General features: G+C 31.8%; 1 protein-coding gene across 2 annotated transcripts in view; it reads left to right on the top strand.

Annotated features, from left to right (window-relative positions):
- Nucleotides 1-2: 2 nt before the first annotated feature.
- The window catches only part of LOC148601503 (transmembrane and coiled-coil domain-containing protein 4-like), a 28,280-nt gene continuing 11,289 nt past the window's right edge, over nt 3-16,993 (top strand). The window contains exons 1-9 of one of the 2 annotated variants that reach the window (XM_088556775.1): nt 3-74; nt 6,361-6,469; nt 9,724-9,781; nt 10,739-10,883; nt 11,394-11,526; nt 13,957-14,054; nt 15,086-15,229; nt 15,923-16,069; nt 16,481-16,642. In XM_088556775.1, coding sequence (XP_088412901.1) covers nt 56-74; nt 6,361-6,469; nt 9,724-9,781; nt 10,739-10,883; nt 11,394-11,526; nt 13,957-14,054; nt 15,086-15,229; nt 15,923-16,069; nt 16,481-16,642 — 1,015 coding nt within the window. In that variant the 5' untranslated portion in view covers nt 3-55. Of the gene's footprint in view, nt 75-6,152; nt 6,265-6,360; nt 6,470-9,723; nt 9,782-10,738; nt 10,884-11,393; nt 11,527-13,956; nt 14,055-15,085; nt 15,230-15,922; nt 16,070-16,480; nt 16,643-16,993 lie in introns of those variants that run through there. The other variant, XM_088556777.1, reaches the window with a different exon arrangement.

Here is a 16,993-nt window from a genome sequence, read left to right as displayed (position 1 = left end):
AGAAAACCAAACAACCGGAAGTCATACTGTCATGAAATGGTCATGATGCAAAAAGATGGAAAAGCATAAAATAGGTGATTTATTTGGTGATGTTTTGATATTTTCTATCATTTTCTATTTTCGAATTAGTTACTTTTTAGTGTGGAATTTTATTTTTTGTTTTCTGTGTTTTGAGATTCAGATTGCAAAGAAAGGATCGCCAACTTGCAGAGGTTTCTTTCAGTTTCACCGTCTGTCTTGTCAAGATCTTGTGACATGTCATCACAGTTATTGTACAAGCACAGAATTGACAAATACAGATTTCTTTCATTTTCTGTCATAATATGATGAAGGTGAAACCTTTTAAAGCTCCCGATGAAACATTAATTAAAAACAACTTTGAGTTTGATGATTTTTGCCAGCTCTGATTTGATATTTTATACTTATATTAGTTATAACCTTCAACTATGACAAATTTTGTAGTGATATATATTTGTCCTAAAGCATTATACTGATTGCCATGGTCTGATATGTCTATTGGGCGAAATGTCCGGCATTCATAAGAAATTATTGGTTGTCATGGTCCGAAATGTCTTTGGGTTGAATTGTCCGGCACTGGTTAACATTATGGTTCTTCTAATTTGTGAAATGTCTGAAAAGATTTCTTTTGTTGCATTTAGTTTCCCTTCATTCTGTTTCATTTTGTATAGTTTAATTTTATCGGATTATCGATTCTTTCTTTTATTGATTATTTTGATTTCGTGTTGGTTCGTTTTCGAATCACAATTTTTATTGGTAATATTGATTACGAAATTTTCGTAAACATCTGTGCGCCATACTGCAGACTATAATGCACACCCTATCTTGGAAAAGCTATGATTTCGATTTTTATTTAATTATCAAAACTAGCAAATATTTTCCGAGACTGGTTTGGCCTCAATTGCACATATACAAGTATATGCAAATGAAGCTACCATTATGCTGTTTTTCAGCTCCAGAAAATGCAAGTACAAACTGGATATTGATGCTTTTTCTTGCCATAAGTTTACAGAACCAAGTTGATAATACAACCATAAACGCTCCTGAAAAAGCTTCCTTCGGGAGCATATCAAGGTCTTGTGATATGTCATCACAGTTCCTCAATTCTCAATCCTCAATTTGTGGGTACACCCCTACCCATACTAAATTCCCTGTACCAAATCACTAAATCACGGATTTTTCAATTATTACTAGAAATTTTATACTGAAACTTGGTCCTCAAGTTCTGAATGATTTTTTTGTTTAAATCAATTGAAGTTAAAACCAGTTTAAAGCACTTATGATATTTTCAAACTCAGTCAATTTTATGTTCTCCAAAGTACTGAAATGTTTAACTGGAAGTTATATATACCATACCAAACTAATGATTTACTATTTCTCACTTTCTAGTCAGAATTTTACATTTTTTTTTAAAATCATTTAGAGGTTAAAACTTCACTTTAACATACCTGCCAACTTTTTGAAAATCCCCATTGAGGTTTTTCAGACGCAGCGTGTGAAAGGACAATTTCGCAACATATTTTGCAAGCTGTACGTGTTTTACTGTTGTAATGTATGAATAAGACAAGCACTCAAGTAATACAGGGCCTTTTTCAGTTAAACAGCATGTGCACGCAATGTAATGTATTGGTGTTTGTAAGCCCCTTTTTTGGTGGATTCCTCTAAACCTAATTGAAATACTGAAGTTTAAATTCTAGATAATAAAGAGAAAACATTTCATGTATTTGTAGTATCATGAATGCATAGCACACATTTGTTTTTTATACTGAAAATGATTCAGTCTCAAAATGAAACTTGGACAAAATCTTATTTCATTAAATGCATACTATGAGGTGCAGTACGTATATGAGGAAATGTAACAAATACCATATTCATTTATGCAGTACCAAATTTTTAAGTCATCGCAATTTATAATTTATAGTATTTCTTTTATCTATTGCAAAGAAAACTTTTGGGAAATATACTGTACTGTTGAAATAACAAAAAATAATTGAAAATTGTAGGGGAGGTAACTCATTTTATATAAGGTCTCACTAACCACTTCTAATGTTTCCATTACTTTACATGTTAAAAAAGTAATTTTCAAAGTTTCACTGTGAATTCCCAGGACAAATGACATCTTAAAGTTGCATACCGTTGCAAAGCTTGGAAATAAGTCTTCCAAAATCATTATGTTAATGGTACGATGATTGTAGAAATTCTTCACAAAATTCATGGAGGCAACTTACTCACACATGTAAACAATATTCATACACTTTAGTAGTTATTTACATATATGATTTTTAAGTACACATTCTCAGCTTTATTTTGACTACTTTTAATCATAATACACACAAATAATGCACTTACAATGCATATGTCTAGGTTCAGTGTTTTTGGTACTACATAAGGGGTTGGCCATTTGATCCGGAAGTGGTTAGTGAGACCTGAACACTGGTAAATTTATTATTTGTTTATGTGGTTCTACAAATTTAGACCTATTAAATTGACAGTATTTTACAAATTAATTGTTCAGTAGAAGGTATTCTTAAGAAAGAGATTTGTTGTTCATGAAATAGTGGAAGATCCAATCCAGATACATTTCCTAATTGTCAATCATCACCGATAACTCTGATCAGCTGATTGCTCATCGGGGATTATGTACCGGTTATTAAACAATCCTTTACCTATTTAGACAGCAATTATCACCTTTCATCATATCTATGACTCTTCTAGTCAAAGAAATGCGATTAAAACACGAATTTAGTGGTTTGAATTAGGCTTTTTCTAAGTACATGTAACTGTGACAAAATCAGGTTTTGGGACAAATTTGACCTGAAAAATCGTGTTAGGGGGACAAATGGTCAAAATCATGAAAAACCAGCTTAAATTGTGTAAGTTTGCAGGTATTCTTTAAGACTTGAGATAATGTGTGAATTCCATACCCTACTGTAGCACAAATCCCTGTACCATCAAAGAATGGATACCATCTTATCAAGAATGAAAATTTTGTTTGTTTGTTTGTTGGGGTTTAACGTCCCAGCAGCAATATTTCAGCTATATTCAGACAATGAACATGAAATGGATGATAAAATGAACATGAAATGAAAAAAAAGGATGGGTCACAAGGATAATAGGGTTGACAAATTTTGATTGCCACTGGAAAAAAAAGGGGGATGGGTAAGGTCGGGCAATTTAGCCTCCTGTGACGGAGCACAAAGGTTCCTACTCCTATCGAATACCACAGCAGGGTTCTTTAACGTGCGAGGAACGTGGCATCTTTCCCAACACGGGGCACCACTATGGTTTGCGGTCAGGTTTTCCGTATTATAGCCTGACAACCCCAGCATGTAACACGCCAGGGGTACCCCATTCCACCACCCGGGGCACACATCCCAGTTGCTCTTTGGGCAGAGCACCTAGCCCCCGGCTAGGTTTCTGAGCACTATTTAGTTGCCTTATACCACAAGTCAAGAATGACAAAGAAAGTCCCATATATAGAATCTGATGCAATTTTAATTTATTGCCCTTGAATATTTTAATAAAATTATTGTGTTCTTATGTGAAATATTTAATTAAATTGTACAAATAACAAAATACTGGACTTTAAATTCGGGTAATTGAATTTTGGTTTACACATTTTGGTATTTTTGAAAATTAAAAATCGAATGAATATCACATTTTTGAAAAACATTTTAAATGACATTTATTCTAGCCTTGCCAACATATCATTTTGTAAATTTGTACAAATTACCAGCCAGAAATATCATGTAATAATGAAGAAATTGGCAAAAGAGTATTTGAGTACTGGGAAAAGTTGGTAGGGTACAGATGGTGGTTACACATTTCAGGGTGTACCCAATCTATGGTCTATGCCGGCTATGGCACAAATAATAGCTAGGTTCTGTAATCCACACAAGGTACTTGTATCAACCAATGTACTTTTTTGGGGGTACTTATATGACTGCATATGTGCTGAGATTAGGATTTAGACAAATTTCGTACCACTTATTCCAAGTCCTCTGTTGTCAATAGCTTCTATAGTAGGTGATTGAATTTGCGTATGTACCAGTAGCACTAATCAACACCAATCAAACCATTAAAAATCAATTCTTTTTTTCAAGCTGTACTGTACAAAAGTTAATTACCAAAGTTTTTTTTATCTGAGAAAATTCTGAATCCTTCAGAATGCAAAGTTACAAAAATATATTTTGCATCTGTCCCATGTCTCAGGAATTTCTGGCCTCTGTCTTGTTCCATTTTTACTTTCAGTTTACTTTATATTGCTGGAGTACAGGTACATGTATATAGACGCAACTGTTTTGTTGTACCTGTATAAAATGTTGTTTTGGGGCAGCTTTTACAAAAAATTGTATATATAGTTGGTTTTCATTATCATTATTTTGTTAATTCAAATTAGATGCTCAGTGTGCAGTCTTCAACAGCAAATTTAAGGAACTCTATAAATTGAAAGAAGAAGAAGCTGCAGCCTGCTCAGTGGTGTGAGAGTTTCCTCGTCATTCTTTCACTGAAGAGCTGACATTTTTCATCCCTGTAGGGTTGTTGTCTCTTTGAAATATTCACCATATCCATTTTCCATATATTTTTTTATTGATAATTAAACAGAGCATAGGACAGTGAAACCCAAAAGGGATAATTTATTTGTAGTAATGCTGTTGCTTTAACACATTCACTGTTTCCATTCACTATCTATGTGCTGATATTTATTTTTGTTGTTTTTTTTTTTATGTGTTTGTTAAAAATATTTGCGTATTTTTAATTACTTGTACTAATCAAATTACATATTCAATTTCACTTCCATTCTGAATAAAATCTTCCTTCATGTTGAGATCTGATATGTGTGTGCAACTTGCCCAAGACTGAAAAAATGCAATGGGAGCAAAGTGACAGAAATTTCAATTAAGTATTTCTAAGATTTTCAAACTAGACAATTGAAAGCATTGCAAATTTTGAGATGACTTTCATGTACTTAGATTTATGAATACACATACTTTATTATTAATGAATTTCAAAACCCCTTTTTTTCCTGAACATACATGTACATGTACCATTAAACAATTTCCATTATATTGAAGGTACATGTACATGTAAATGGTGAATGTACAATTGGTCTCTGTCACAATATAAACACCATCAAAAGACAACATGTACATGTATTTGTACTTAATCATAATAATCAAGGAAAATATAAAAACATGTAAATGTAACTAGTACTAAAAAAATATTACATTGTACCTTAGCGGTACATGTATGTATCACTCTATGACCCTACAGAATCCTTTCAGTGAAAATTGTGAACCAGTTTTATATAAGAACAACAAGTAACAGCTACATGTACATAAGAATGAACTGTAGTTTGTTACATGTGTTTAACCTCACTCTTAAAGTAGCAAGGAAGCCAAAAAATATTTCTGGTGTACATGTATATGTGCTGAATTTCCAATTTGTTAATGTACATGTATTTTGAAATATACATATAGATATTCAGTTTGCTCTTGCAACTTTCAGACTGATATCTTGTAATAGCCTGCCATCTAGGAATGTAAATTTATGGGTAATCCTCATTGTATGCATAAGATAGTAGAAACATTAAATTGTAAATTTAAGTAAATTCTCTGGAACCAGTACATTTTATGTGTACATGTAACAGTGTACATGATGTTCTTATATACAAAAATATTGAAATATGTACAAATGGGTTTATGTAAGTACATGTAGGTAATTTGAACAAATCGAGACTAGCTTATTAATTTTATGGCCAATACACACAAATTTGTAAGTCCACATTTTTTAATTTGACAGAGATGGTGAACTATTATAATATACATGGAGCAATGATGGTTAATAACAGAATTACTGAACCGATAAAAATCTAAGCAATAGTCAAAAGGAAAGTCCGTGTAACAATGGCAAAATTAGGGTACCTTTCATCCATAGAAACCTAAGTTCATGCATACGAAAATTTTAAAAAAAGTTTTTTTTCCTTGCTTGTTTTTTTTTCTGCTGACATTGCAGTATTTCCTGTGTCTAAGGAAGTCAACTGTTTTATTTTTGTTCTGACATTGCAGTATTTCCTGTGTCAAAGGAAGCCAACTGTTTTTTTTTCCTGCTTTTGATTGAATGAAGATTTATATGACTTAAACAAGAAGGTGACTTATGCACAAAAATGAATCTAGTGGTTTGGATTTTCATTTAAGGATTAATTTTATTTGAGAAAAATCTTATTTTCAATGTCAATCTCTGTTGGTACGTGTATGAACAGACTTTATTAGTGTAACGTTGAAGATTTGATTTGACATAGATTGAAATTCAAATTAATTTAAAGTATTTTGTTTTGACTAGGTGAGGTATCAATTAGTCTTCCCAGTAAACTGACAGATGTTGGCTCCTTTTCTTACTCTTGTCTCTGTGGAGTTTGTCTCCTTCAGTTGTTTGATGATGAATGGAACAGGTAAGAGATAAATTAAGTGTCAGTCTCTGTAAGAATTAGGCAGTGGGTGAAACATGCAATGAAAAAAAAACTACTATTTTGACTATTTGCACCATCAGAATCAAGAAAAAAAAAGATTTTCCATATCATTTTAGTAACTGAGTTATAATTTCATTGAAAGGCACTTTAAATAAATACTTCAAGGACAGATAACTCTGTCAAAAACCTCATTATTCTAATATTATGTTGAAAAATTTTCTGAACAAATACAGTGGTGCAGTGATCAAATAATGGTCTTTTCAAATAGAGAAAGCATCCTTGAGTGAATGACATTGTCACATTGGTGGGTTTTTGACTTGCATGTTTCCAATTTTACCTGATTCTTACAAACTCACACTTAATAGGTATATTTGTACTCTATGTATTTGCAATCTGTCTTTTAAATATTATTGTATAAAATGTTATCTTGTGAAGTTAGCCCTTTATTTCAAACACAAATGATGTGTTTGCATGGTACATATACATGTATGTCTCCCAATGTTTCACAGTTCAAAGGGGTATAACTCCAACAAAATTTAGTGGATCATGAATTTCAGGTAATATGCGATACTACATGTACATCTCATGTCCTTACTACCTACAAAGTTTCATAAACAATGTGATTTGACATTTTTGTATAGGTTCAATTTTCTTGGTTAGTAAATTAGAGAAATAAAAATAATGTAGTTGTATACTTATAAATGTAATTGTACATTGCACATACTAGTAATATACTTCCTAAAAATTTAATTTATATATACATGTACAAAATACAAAGATTATAAATTCAGATAAAGTACATGAACTGTTCTTGAACTTTTATGTTTCTATAATTGTTACAAGTAGATATTTACATATCTATCCCTGGCATTTGATAAACCTAATTTGTGTCACCCTTATTATTAACAAAGGTCATTTACACTAACCTACTCACACATATAGTAACGAGCAAGTTATTGTAAATTATTGAAATTTACATATGCTTTCATGAAGTAACACCAAATTGTACATTGTAGTGATAATTGAAGCATAAATTTCTGACATTTAGTCAAATTAGATTTGCATATATACATGTACCACATTGATATAAAATAAATGTGATTAAAACAAAAAAAAACTACACCAATTTGGCTTCAATCACTCCTTTTTTAATCCTCTTCATGTTGGAAACATAGGTGTCAACATATGTGATGATTATAAGAGATAAATATTTCTCTATGATTTGGTTGTTTTATCTACTTCTTGGAAGCCAGAGACTGGCAATATCACACCATGGACAATATGAACTAGTTTGTTATGATATTGATTTTCATGGGTAGGCTAAACTATGAAACTTGGTGCCCAACAAAAAGGAGATTTGCATTGATGTGTATACTCAAAACCTCAAAACCACAAATTTAAGAATCCATGAACTTGTGTTTCTTCCCTTATCCATAAAAATTGGTATCCATGAATTAAAGTACTTTCACAGTAACTTGAGTGATATTTTGTGATATTCATCTTTCACTTATTATGAGACGTAAGAGTAATCAAGGGAACCAAGGTTATAGCGGTAATAAAAAAGAATATAATCCAGGGACAAAGACCAGACATGGAAAACAGACACACACAACAAAGAACATAAAGTAACTAAAATCATACATACAAAGTAATAAAAGTAAATGAGCAACTAGGACTCCACTAAAAACTGGGAGCATGGACCAGGTGCACCGGTAGAGTAAGCGTCCTCTGCTTTTCTAGAAACACCTGCTGAGTTGTTCATAAAAAGTCAAGTCCGGGGTAGACAAACGAGGAAAGGTAAACTATGACCCGTTGAATAAATCAGTTTTCATGGTGCTGATGGATACATCATAACGATCCATGAGTTCATGATGACGACCATAAAACTTCTGTAGTGATGACTTCAATCTTGTAGCAACATAACCCTGTTCCAGAAGCCTATTTGTTAGACTTCTAGTGCGATACAAAAAGTCTGCGTTGTTTCGGCAAGCTCTGGCATAACGTATGAGTTGTGATATGAACACTCCATACGCAAGAGCCAAAGGGATGTTGCCACAGATGAAAGGAAAGTTGACAATTCTGAATGAAAAGTCATCATGTTTGTCGTAAAGTTTGGTAAATAGTTTTCCTTTAGTTTTGAAAGTCCTTTGATATTTTACTTTTTATCAGCCCTCACCTTATATCATACAATGTACCCTAAGGCTGATATCAAGATTTTCAGTCTTGTATTTGGGTGGTAACAAGGGCAATATCAAAAAGGCCAAGTGCATGTATTAATATGTAAGTATCTGAGTGGATCCAGAAGATTCATTCGAAGAGAAGTTATAGTTTATGTGTGAATATAGGTATACATGTATGTATCCTTTTTTTGTCACACATACATGTACATGTATACTGTAAATTGGAAGAATATTTAAAAAGTTGTTAAGTTTGGTCAATAGTTTTCCTTTAGTTTTGAAAGCCCTTTGATATTTTACTTGTTATCAGCCCTCACCTTATATCATACAATGTACCCCAAGGCTGATATCAAGATTTTCCGTCTTGTATTTGGGTGGTAACAAGGGCAATATAAAAAAGGCCTAATATGTAAGTATCTAAGTGGATCCTGAAGATTCATTCAAAGAGAAGTTATAGTTTATGTGTGAATATGTACATGTATACTGTAAATTGGAAGAAAATATTGCAGTCACCTTGTCCATCCATCTGTTACACTTTTTATAATAGATTTCTCAGCTTTTATTGGAGGGCATGCTTAGATATTTAGTATAGTGCTTTTGCATGAGGACTTGTACCATGTCTCCTCTTTTCAGGTTCCCCGCTTTTCTACTTCTTATTTACCGATTGACTTACTACTTTATCAGGTGGTACATAAAGGAAATTTTTGAACAGATTTCTCAGGATCCATTGGAGGGAATGCTTAGATATTTGGTATGTTGCTTTTGCACGATGACTTATGCTGTGTTTCCCCTTTCTAGGTTCTTTGTTCATCTTCCTGTTCATTATACATCTTAATTGACATTCATAGCACATAGTACAGTGTAGTATGCAATATCTTTATTTTTAAAGAGCAATTGATTTGTTATTTTAATAATTTTTGCTTTTATACAGAACAATGTAGATATATATACGTGTACATTCTGTACGGGTACATTTCAAATGTACAAATTTGTACATGTAAGTGTGCGATTATTTGTGCACATTTACGTCTGATTTTTTTTGTTCATTATATTTTTCAGAGATTTCAAGAAAGCAGCCATAGAAAAAATCCTACATCATCTGAAATTACCTGAACAGGTAAATATAGAAGTGTATTGAAGTAAAGAACCTTTCGATAGATACAATCACACTTCTTAGTAAAACATTACAGACCGTTAATATCCTTGACCCATACTTTTTAACCCAAAACATGACTAATCAGAAGTTTAAGTGATGCTTTCTAAAGTCTTCTGAATTTGTTGGGACCGATTAAAACAGATTTTTATTTTTGATAATTTGTTTGAATTGCCATAATAAACAGAAATAAACATTCAGTTTTTCATGTAACCTGTGCTCTTAGGAGATAAAAATTATATAGAATGCACTGTAGAGTTCAAAATTAAGGGAGATAACTCTGTCAATTACACTCAAATACAGTAGAATCTATTGGATTTTCAATGTTGATTTTCTCATAACAACAGGCAGATTTGAATAAATACTTACACATTTCATAGTAAAGACCCATAAAACAACTTAATTACAAAAATAAAAATATGTAGCCTTTTTTGGGGTGTATCACATTTTTCAGATTTTGCATGATTTTTACTGAGACAGCTACTTAATTGCTTTATCATGAGATACAGTCAAAACCATATAAACATACCTATAAAATTATATAACAGTTATTTATGTAAAACTTCAGCACAGTTTTTATACCCCACCACACAAAGTGGGAGGTATAATGTGATACTCTCCTAAAAGTTGCTTGTCCATCCATCTGTCTGGCCCCTGACTGTTTCCTGTTGATATTTTATATGTAAGAACAGATTCAAATAATTTTTTGGAACTTTGCACATTGTTTAGTACCACAAAATACAAGTTAAGTTCAATTTTATGCAAAATCCAAAATGTAATTTTCGAGTTATGCCATTTTGAACATTTAGTAATTCCCCATTTTTTACCATTCCGTGATTGGGTATCACTTAATGTTCCCTCACAGCCCTATTTTTGCAGTAGTGTATGTTGTATCTTTTGATTTTATGATTTTTTTCTTAGGCTCATGAATCTGTCAGAGCCATTACACAGGGTGAAGGTATCGATGACCCTAAGCCATATGCTGATATTGTACTCCAGGAGCCATGTCTACATGGGAGTGGGCTGCCAGTGGTTACCGATTTAGTCACTCTTTCATTACTTAATGGTGGGTAACTTTTTTTACCACTTTTGGCAATGGAAGAATAAAGTACTGAGTTATTAATTATACCAAGTATTGTTTCTAATGTTAGAACAGGTCTAACAAAATTACCTGGTTTGCTGCAGTTTACACCTAGAAACAGTTAAGTGGATCATAAAAAGTACAAATTTGCCCAAACTAGATTAGTTCTTATAAAACTAGAAACATTCATTATAATTAAATATCTAATAGATTCAGTTCCAAATATTTATGATGGATTTATGATATAAACATTATTTTGTTAGGGATTATTTATGATGCCACAGAACCTAACCAGGTTAAACAAGATAACCAGGTTCGCATAAGATTTGCTTTTTAATTATGTTTACAGTCAACCAACCAACCGCAAGACTTGTTAAAAAATCAAATTAAATTATGCATTATCTCAACCTTATATTTTGACTTATTTCAAATTTACCCAATTTTTACAAAGACTGACACTTACCATTGATAATTAGTTCATTTTGATATTTTTAGGATGCTATGATTCCAGGATGAGGACTATGATTAAACATGTTGCCTGGCAACTTAGGGTCAGCTGGGATCATATTGAGGAGGTTGAGGCCCTAATGGCAGAAACTTTAGAGGCTAGGCAATATGAAATGTCAGAGTAAGTTGAGAAAGGGATTTTAAATTTTATAAAATACTGTGAAAATACTATTGTTCGTGGGGTACAAATTTTCGTGGTATTTGTGGGTAGGCCTAACCACGAAATTTGGTTCCCAGCTAATTTGGAGATTCTCACTAATGTGTATAACTGAAAACTTCGAAACGACAAATTCAAGAATCCACGAATTTATGTTTATTCCCTGATCCAGGAAATTGGTATCCATGAATTAAAGTACTTTCACAGTACTTAAAAACACTTACATACATGTACATAATAAGATAAAATGTACATGTAGGAAGCTTCCAGCATTTGAAATGAAGGTATTTTGTTTTAATTTAATTTAGTAGATACATTCTCCACATGGATAAGTTTTCCTAGACATACAGAAAATTATATTTGTATGACAGGAATTGATTGTTTAGAAATTCAACCATACTATCTAACTTTAAGGTACACCATACCAAATATTTCTAGTAGATAAATTTTTCTAGTTTTTCTTAAAGATGACCCTGAGTGACCATACTTAAAAATTTTAATGTATAAAAAATAGTTCACCAAACTTGATTTTGAGCCTTTAAAACCATTATTTTACAACATTTTATGTGGATTCTGTAGGGAATTTTCTGTATTTTGCAAACATCAGAAAAACTGGATGATAAAATTTCTTTTAATTTTATATAAAGAATACTTAACTGACATTCTTTCATACTTCAAAACAAAAACTGGTTGTCACCAAACTCTTTTTTTTTGCAATAATAAAAAAACTAAAATTCCTCATCAATTTCAATAGAATTTTTCCACCAATTATATCCTCTTTGAAAGAATTTTCCAACCAATTATCTCCCCTTGGAAGAAGCTTTTTTTTTTAAATAATGTGTCAGAGTTGTCTTATTTACATAGAGGGTCTGAAATGTGAATAGGTTAAAAATTGTTCTGTCAGAAATGATTGTCCCAACTGTAAACACAGTTGAAGAGCGGTGTTATAGGAAGTCTTAATATTCCATCAGATAAAACAACACCTAAAAGAACATGGCAGTGCATCATCAATAAATTTGTTATTTAAGTACAAAAAGCTCCATCCGTCTTTGGCTTAGCATAAAAATCATATTATAGTAAGAGACATTACTGATTTAATCAGATATTTCTGAATCTGGGCTATTTTCTGAGTGTTCTTTACACAGTCAAAGTATTTGAAATTACTTACAACTATGTGATAAATATGCTGCGTAATTCTTTTTTTATGGTCTCATAAAAGTATATGTTATAATTGCATTATGTTTTTAAGAAAACGTAAAAGGTAAGATAAGTGTTGTTAGGTTTTATTTGATTGTAATTGATTTATACATGTATCATTTACAATTGTACATGCACATTTTCAATGAGTTCTTTAATGAGGTATAGCTAGGGTAAGGGACACAACTCTTAAAATCATTCGAACGTTGTATTCAACATTTTACATCAATCTCATCAAAGTAACTTGGATTGATTTCATTCTGTTTCAAATGAAAGCTTGATAGACATTGGTGAAATTGAATATGATACAAGCATATCACTGATTTCAAGAGTTGTTTCCCTTACCCTAGGTCTACCTCCTTAAGTTGATAAAATATCAATTATACATGTTGTAAAAATTGTTGTATATTATTTATATTTTCTTCACTATGATTTTGTCATTTTATTTAATTCTTTGACAGCTAGAGATTTGTGATGTCTCACCATGTGATAACAAAGTAGTGATATGAAAAATTTTTGATTGCAATCAGTTGTATCATTTTCTGTAAAACCCGATTGGTTGAAAACCTACACCATTGATGACATCATACATGTAGGTGGACATTCACTAAAATTTCTGCCATGATAGATGTCAAATATTTTTGTATACTGTCAACAAACAATACATATAAACATTATATTAGTCTGTCAGTTTCCAAACAAGATTCAATGTTACCTGTTCAAACTAAAACCTTGATAATGATAAAAGATTTGATGAAATTTAGCTTTAAGAAGTCTATGCAAAAACCAGGCAGTGGTTGGCACATGACAAATTTTGTTTTAAAAAAATGTTCGCCCATTTCATACCACAAATGCATCCTTTCTGAAAGTGTAAGATTGGTATTTGATTAACATCAACAATGAAAAAGAAATAAATTACATAGAAAGCTTTGAAATTCATTGAAAAAAGAGAGATAACTCTTTAATTTCAGCAAAATTTGGCTACTTGTTAGAGAACTTTAAAATCATTTTCTGAGCCATCTGTTATGATAAAGTTCAAATTTTTAGCTAAATTTACCTTGAATTATTATGATGCATTAGTACTCAAGGCCTATTGTTTATTGTCAGGTTAGGGTACCCAGGTAAAAAGCAAAGAAGGTAACAATATATAAGAAATTTCATATTCTGGAAAAAAAAAACTCTAATTTTTTTCTTTAGGGAAGAACAAAAAGAGAAAGAAAAGAAGAGCAAAAGACGGAAGATTACTAGATATGCACTGATTGGTATAGCTACAGTTGGTGGTGGTGCATTAGTAGGTGAGATAAATATATAGCCGTAACCAAATACATGTATTTAGTTTGAACAATCATACATGTATTCTGAAGTTTCCTTTAAGTGTCAGTCCCTGTAAGAATGAGGCAGTATGTGAAACATGGTATGAAAAAACTCGTCATTTTGAAAGTGTAATTGACTATTTGCACCATCAGAATCAAGGAAAACAAAAAAGAGTTAAGAGTTTCCATGTCATGCTGGAACATTGAGTTACAATTTCATTGAAATGCACTGAAAATGAATATTGCAAAAACAGATAACGCTGTCAAAAACCTCATTTTTCTAAGGTTCTATTGAACAAATCCAATGATGCAGAGATCAAAAAATGGACTTTTCAAATAGAGAAAGCATCCTTGAGTGATATTTTGCTGTCAGATCGATAGGGTTTTGATGTGCGTGTTTTTAATTTTTCCCAATTTGCCTGATTCTTACAAACACTTACACTTATTTGGGAAGCTTATGCAAACTAAACCTGTCTTAGGCCAAATGTCTGTGTAAATTTAGTGGTATTTAGTTGTTAGCAATCAGATAACCTTATTAAACTTTAAGAAGTCAGCATTGTTGAAAATCATTGTTGTATTGTAGGAAAAAGTGTAGCTCAACACTTATTTTGAATTGTTTTCATTTGTCTGTGAATACTTTGACAATGATATTATTATTGATTGATGTTTCAATGCATATGACTAAATTAGCAACATATATGTCTTGTGAAAGGTGTATGTAGTTTTTTATTCACTGACTCTCATGAAACTTTATCTGTTTATATTGTGTGAGATCATTTTATGAAGATGCACATATTGTCAGGAATTTAAATTTTGTCAAGATCTGTAAACAGAATTGTGCAGCAAAAGAGAGTTTTAGTCTCATTTAGCACTGTTCTGGTTTTATTGCTAAGTAACAAAATAGTATAAATTTTAATAGAAATGTAAATATCCTGATTTCATATAATGACATGATTTTTAATTTCAAATATTATTTGATTATTCAACCACCTGAAATACTTTCACTTTCATAGGACTTACTGGAGGTCTGGCAGCCCCCCTTGTTGCAGCTGGGGCATCAGCTATTATTGGAGGGGCCGGAGCAGCTGCTCTAGGAACTACTGCAGGAGTTGCTATCATAGGCTCCCTGTTTGGTGTAGCTGGTGCTGGGTTAGCAGGTGAGAAGATTTTGATTTATGTTTGAAAAACGCATTTGAGTATAGTTATTTTTATATATTTATATGTTGTCAATTTCCATCAGATATTATTACCCCCCTCTTTAGAGTTGAGGCAATATTGCAGTCTCCTTGTACATCTGTCTATCCATCTGTCTGCCTGTACGTCACACTTTTCTGAAGGTCAATTATTCACCTTCTATAGGAGGGAATGCTTAGATGATTTTTGTGACCTTTCCATGTCCTCACTTATCTACTTCCTGTTTACCATATGCCTTTAATTTGACAGAGCGGGGGTATTCTTAGCCTAAGTAATGTGCAACTTCTTTTATATTTAGTAACATAAGTATTAACCTGTGCAATTTTACTCACTATTTTGCTTAAATTATTTGATATGTGATTTCTTTCTCTATATTGAGAGTTATTTGCAGTTTCATTGGTATGAATAGACATTATTTCTTCCATTTTAAAATAGAATCCTGCTTAATCACACTGGATTTTACTGTTTCAATATTTTTTACTGTTTGTTTATTTCCAAATCTGACAATTTCCACTTTTTTGTTGGCCTCTTAAAATCATGTCTGCATTAAATTTTCATACATAGTACAGAATATGTAGAAATTACATGTTAGTTCAGCTTATAATATAAACATCATCAGGTTTTTTATACCACATTACATTTGTTGTCATTTATAGGTCATAAAATGCACAAGAGGTTTGGAGCCATTGAAGAATTTTGTTTTGAACCTATGATATCTGGTGGAGTTTTACAGCGTGCAACAACAGCAAAACAGCTTCATATCACTATAGCAGTAACTGGCTGGTTGTCAAATTCAATGAGAGGTACGTCATTTTTTTTATCTATGCTCTTAGCTATAGCTACAGGCAAATTGTCTTAGAATAGTAGCTTATAATGTTGATATTCTGCTTGAATGAAATTTAGCACTTGACTGATGTATCTGTCTCAATCAACAGACTTAGTCCCCATTAAGTCTATAATTTTAATGTTATTAGCTCTCATTGTGGAATACTTGGTGTCACTGGTTTTCTGTATATCACCTTCCTTAAACCTTTATTTTTGCGACCATCCATTCAGTGAGCAACTACAAACCTATAACTGAAAAAATATAGTTCTGCATCCTTACCCATAGTGTTACACGAAGAAAAATGTCAGATTTATATACCATCAACTAAGGCAAGAATAAATTTCATGATTTAATTTACATTTTTTGCATATGCTGTTTGTTTTTTCAGATGTAAAAATTCCATGGAAGAACTTAGCTGAATCTCAAGAACAGTATAGTCTTAGATATGAATCAAAACATCTGTGTATCCTTGGTGATGCTTTTGAAATGATTTTAAGTGGTGCTGTTTCCATGGCAACTCAAGAAGCCTTGAAATATACAGTTCTCTCTGGTAAAATTCTCTGGATTTGCACCTTGGACCTTTTTTTTTCTTCAAAAAAATAATATGTCATTATGATTTAAATCAGCTTTGATGCCACGAAATGTGAAAAACAATGCTTTAGTTGGAGAATAGATGTATTTTTTATTGTGTCAGCCATTGTACCCCTTTCCTTTTTCTTTAACTGAAAGACTACTGGGTAATAATGTCACAAATTAAATTTGCATTATTACTTTGAGAATAATGTCATTTGTAAATTTATGAGAAAGTACATTCACCCATTTGTGATGTTATGAAATTAAAATTCCTGAATGAAAATTTTGAATGGAGATAAGATTACTCACTAACATACATGTATTGTCT

This window comes from Perna viridis, chromosome 12, assembly GCF_037379345.1.
Source record: "Perna viridis isolate PV_CMFRI_1.1 ecotype Kerala chromosome 12, ASM3737934v1, whole genome shotgun sequence".
Classification (NCBI taxonomy): Eukaryota; Metazoa; Mollusca; class Bivalvia; order Mytilida; family Mytilidae; genus Perna; species Perna viridis.
The sequence above is the reverse complement of the archived record's forward strand: the minus strand, read 5'-3'. Positions and strand labels throughout refer to the sequence as shown.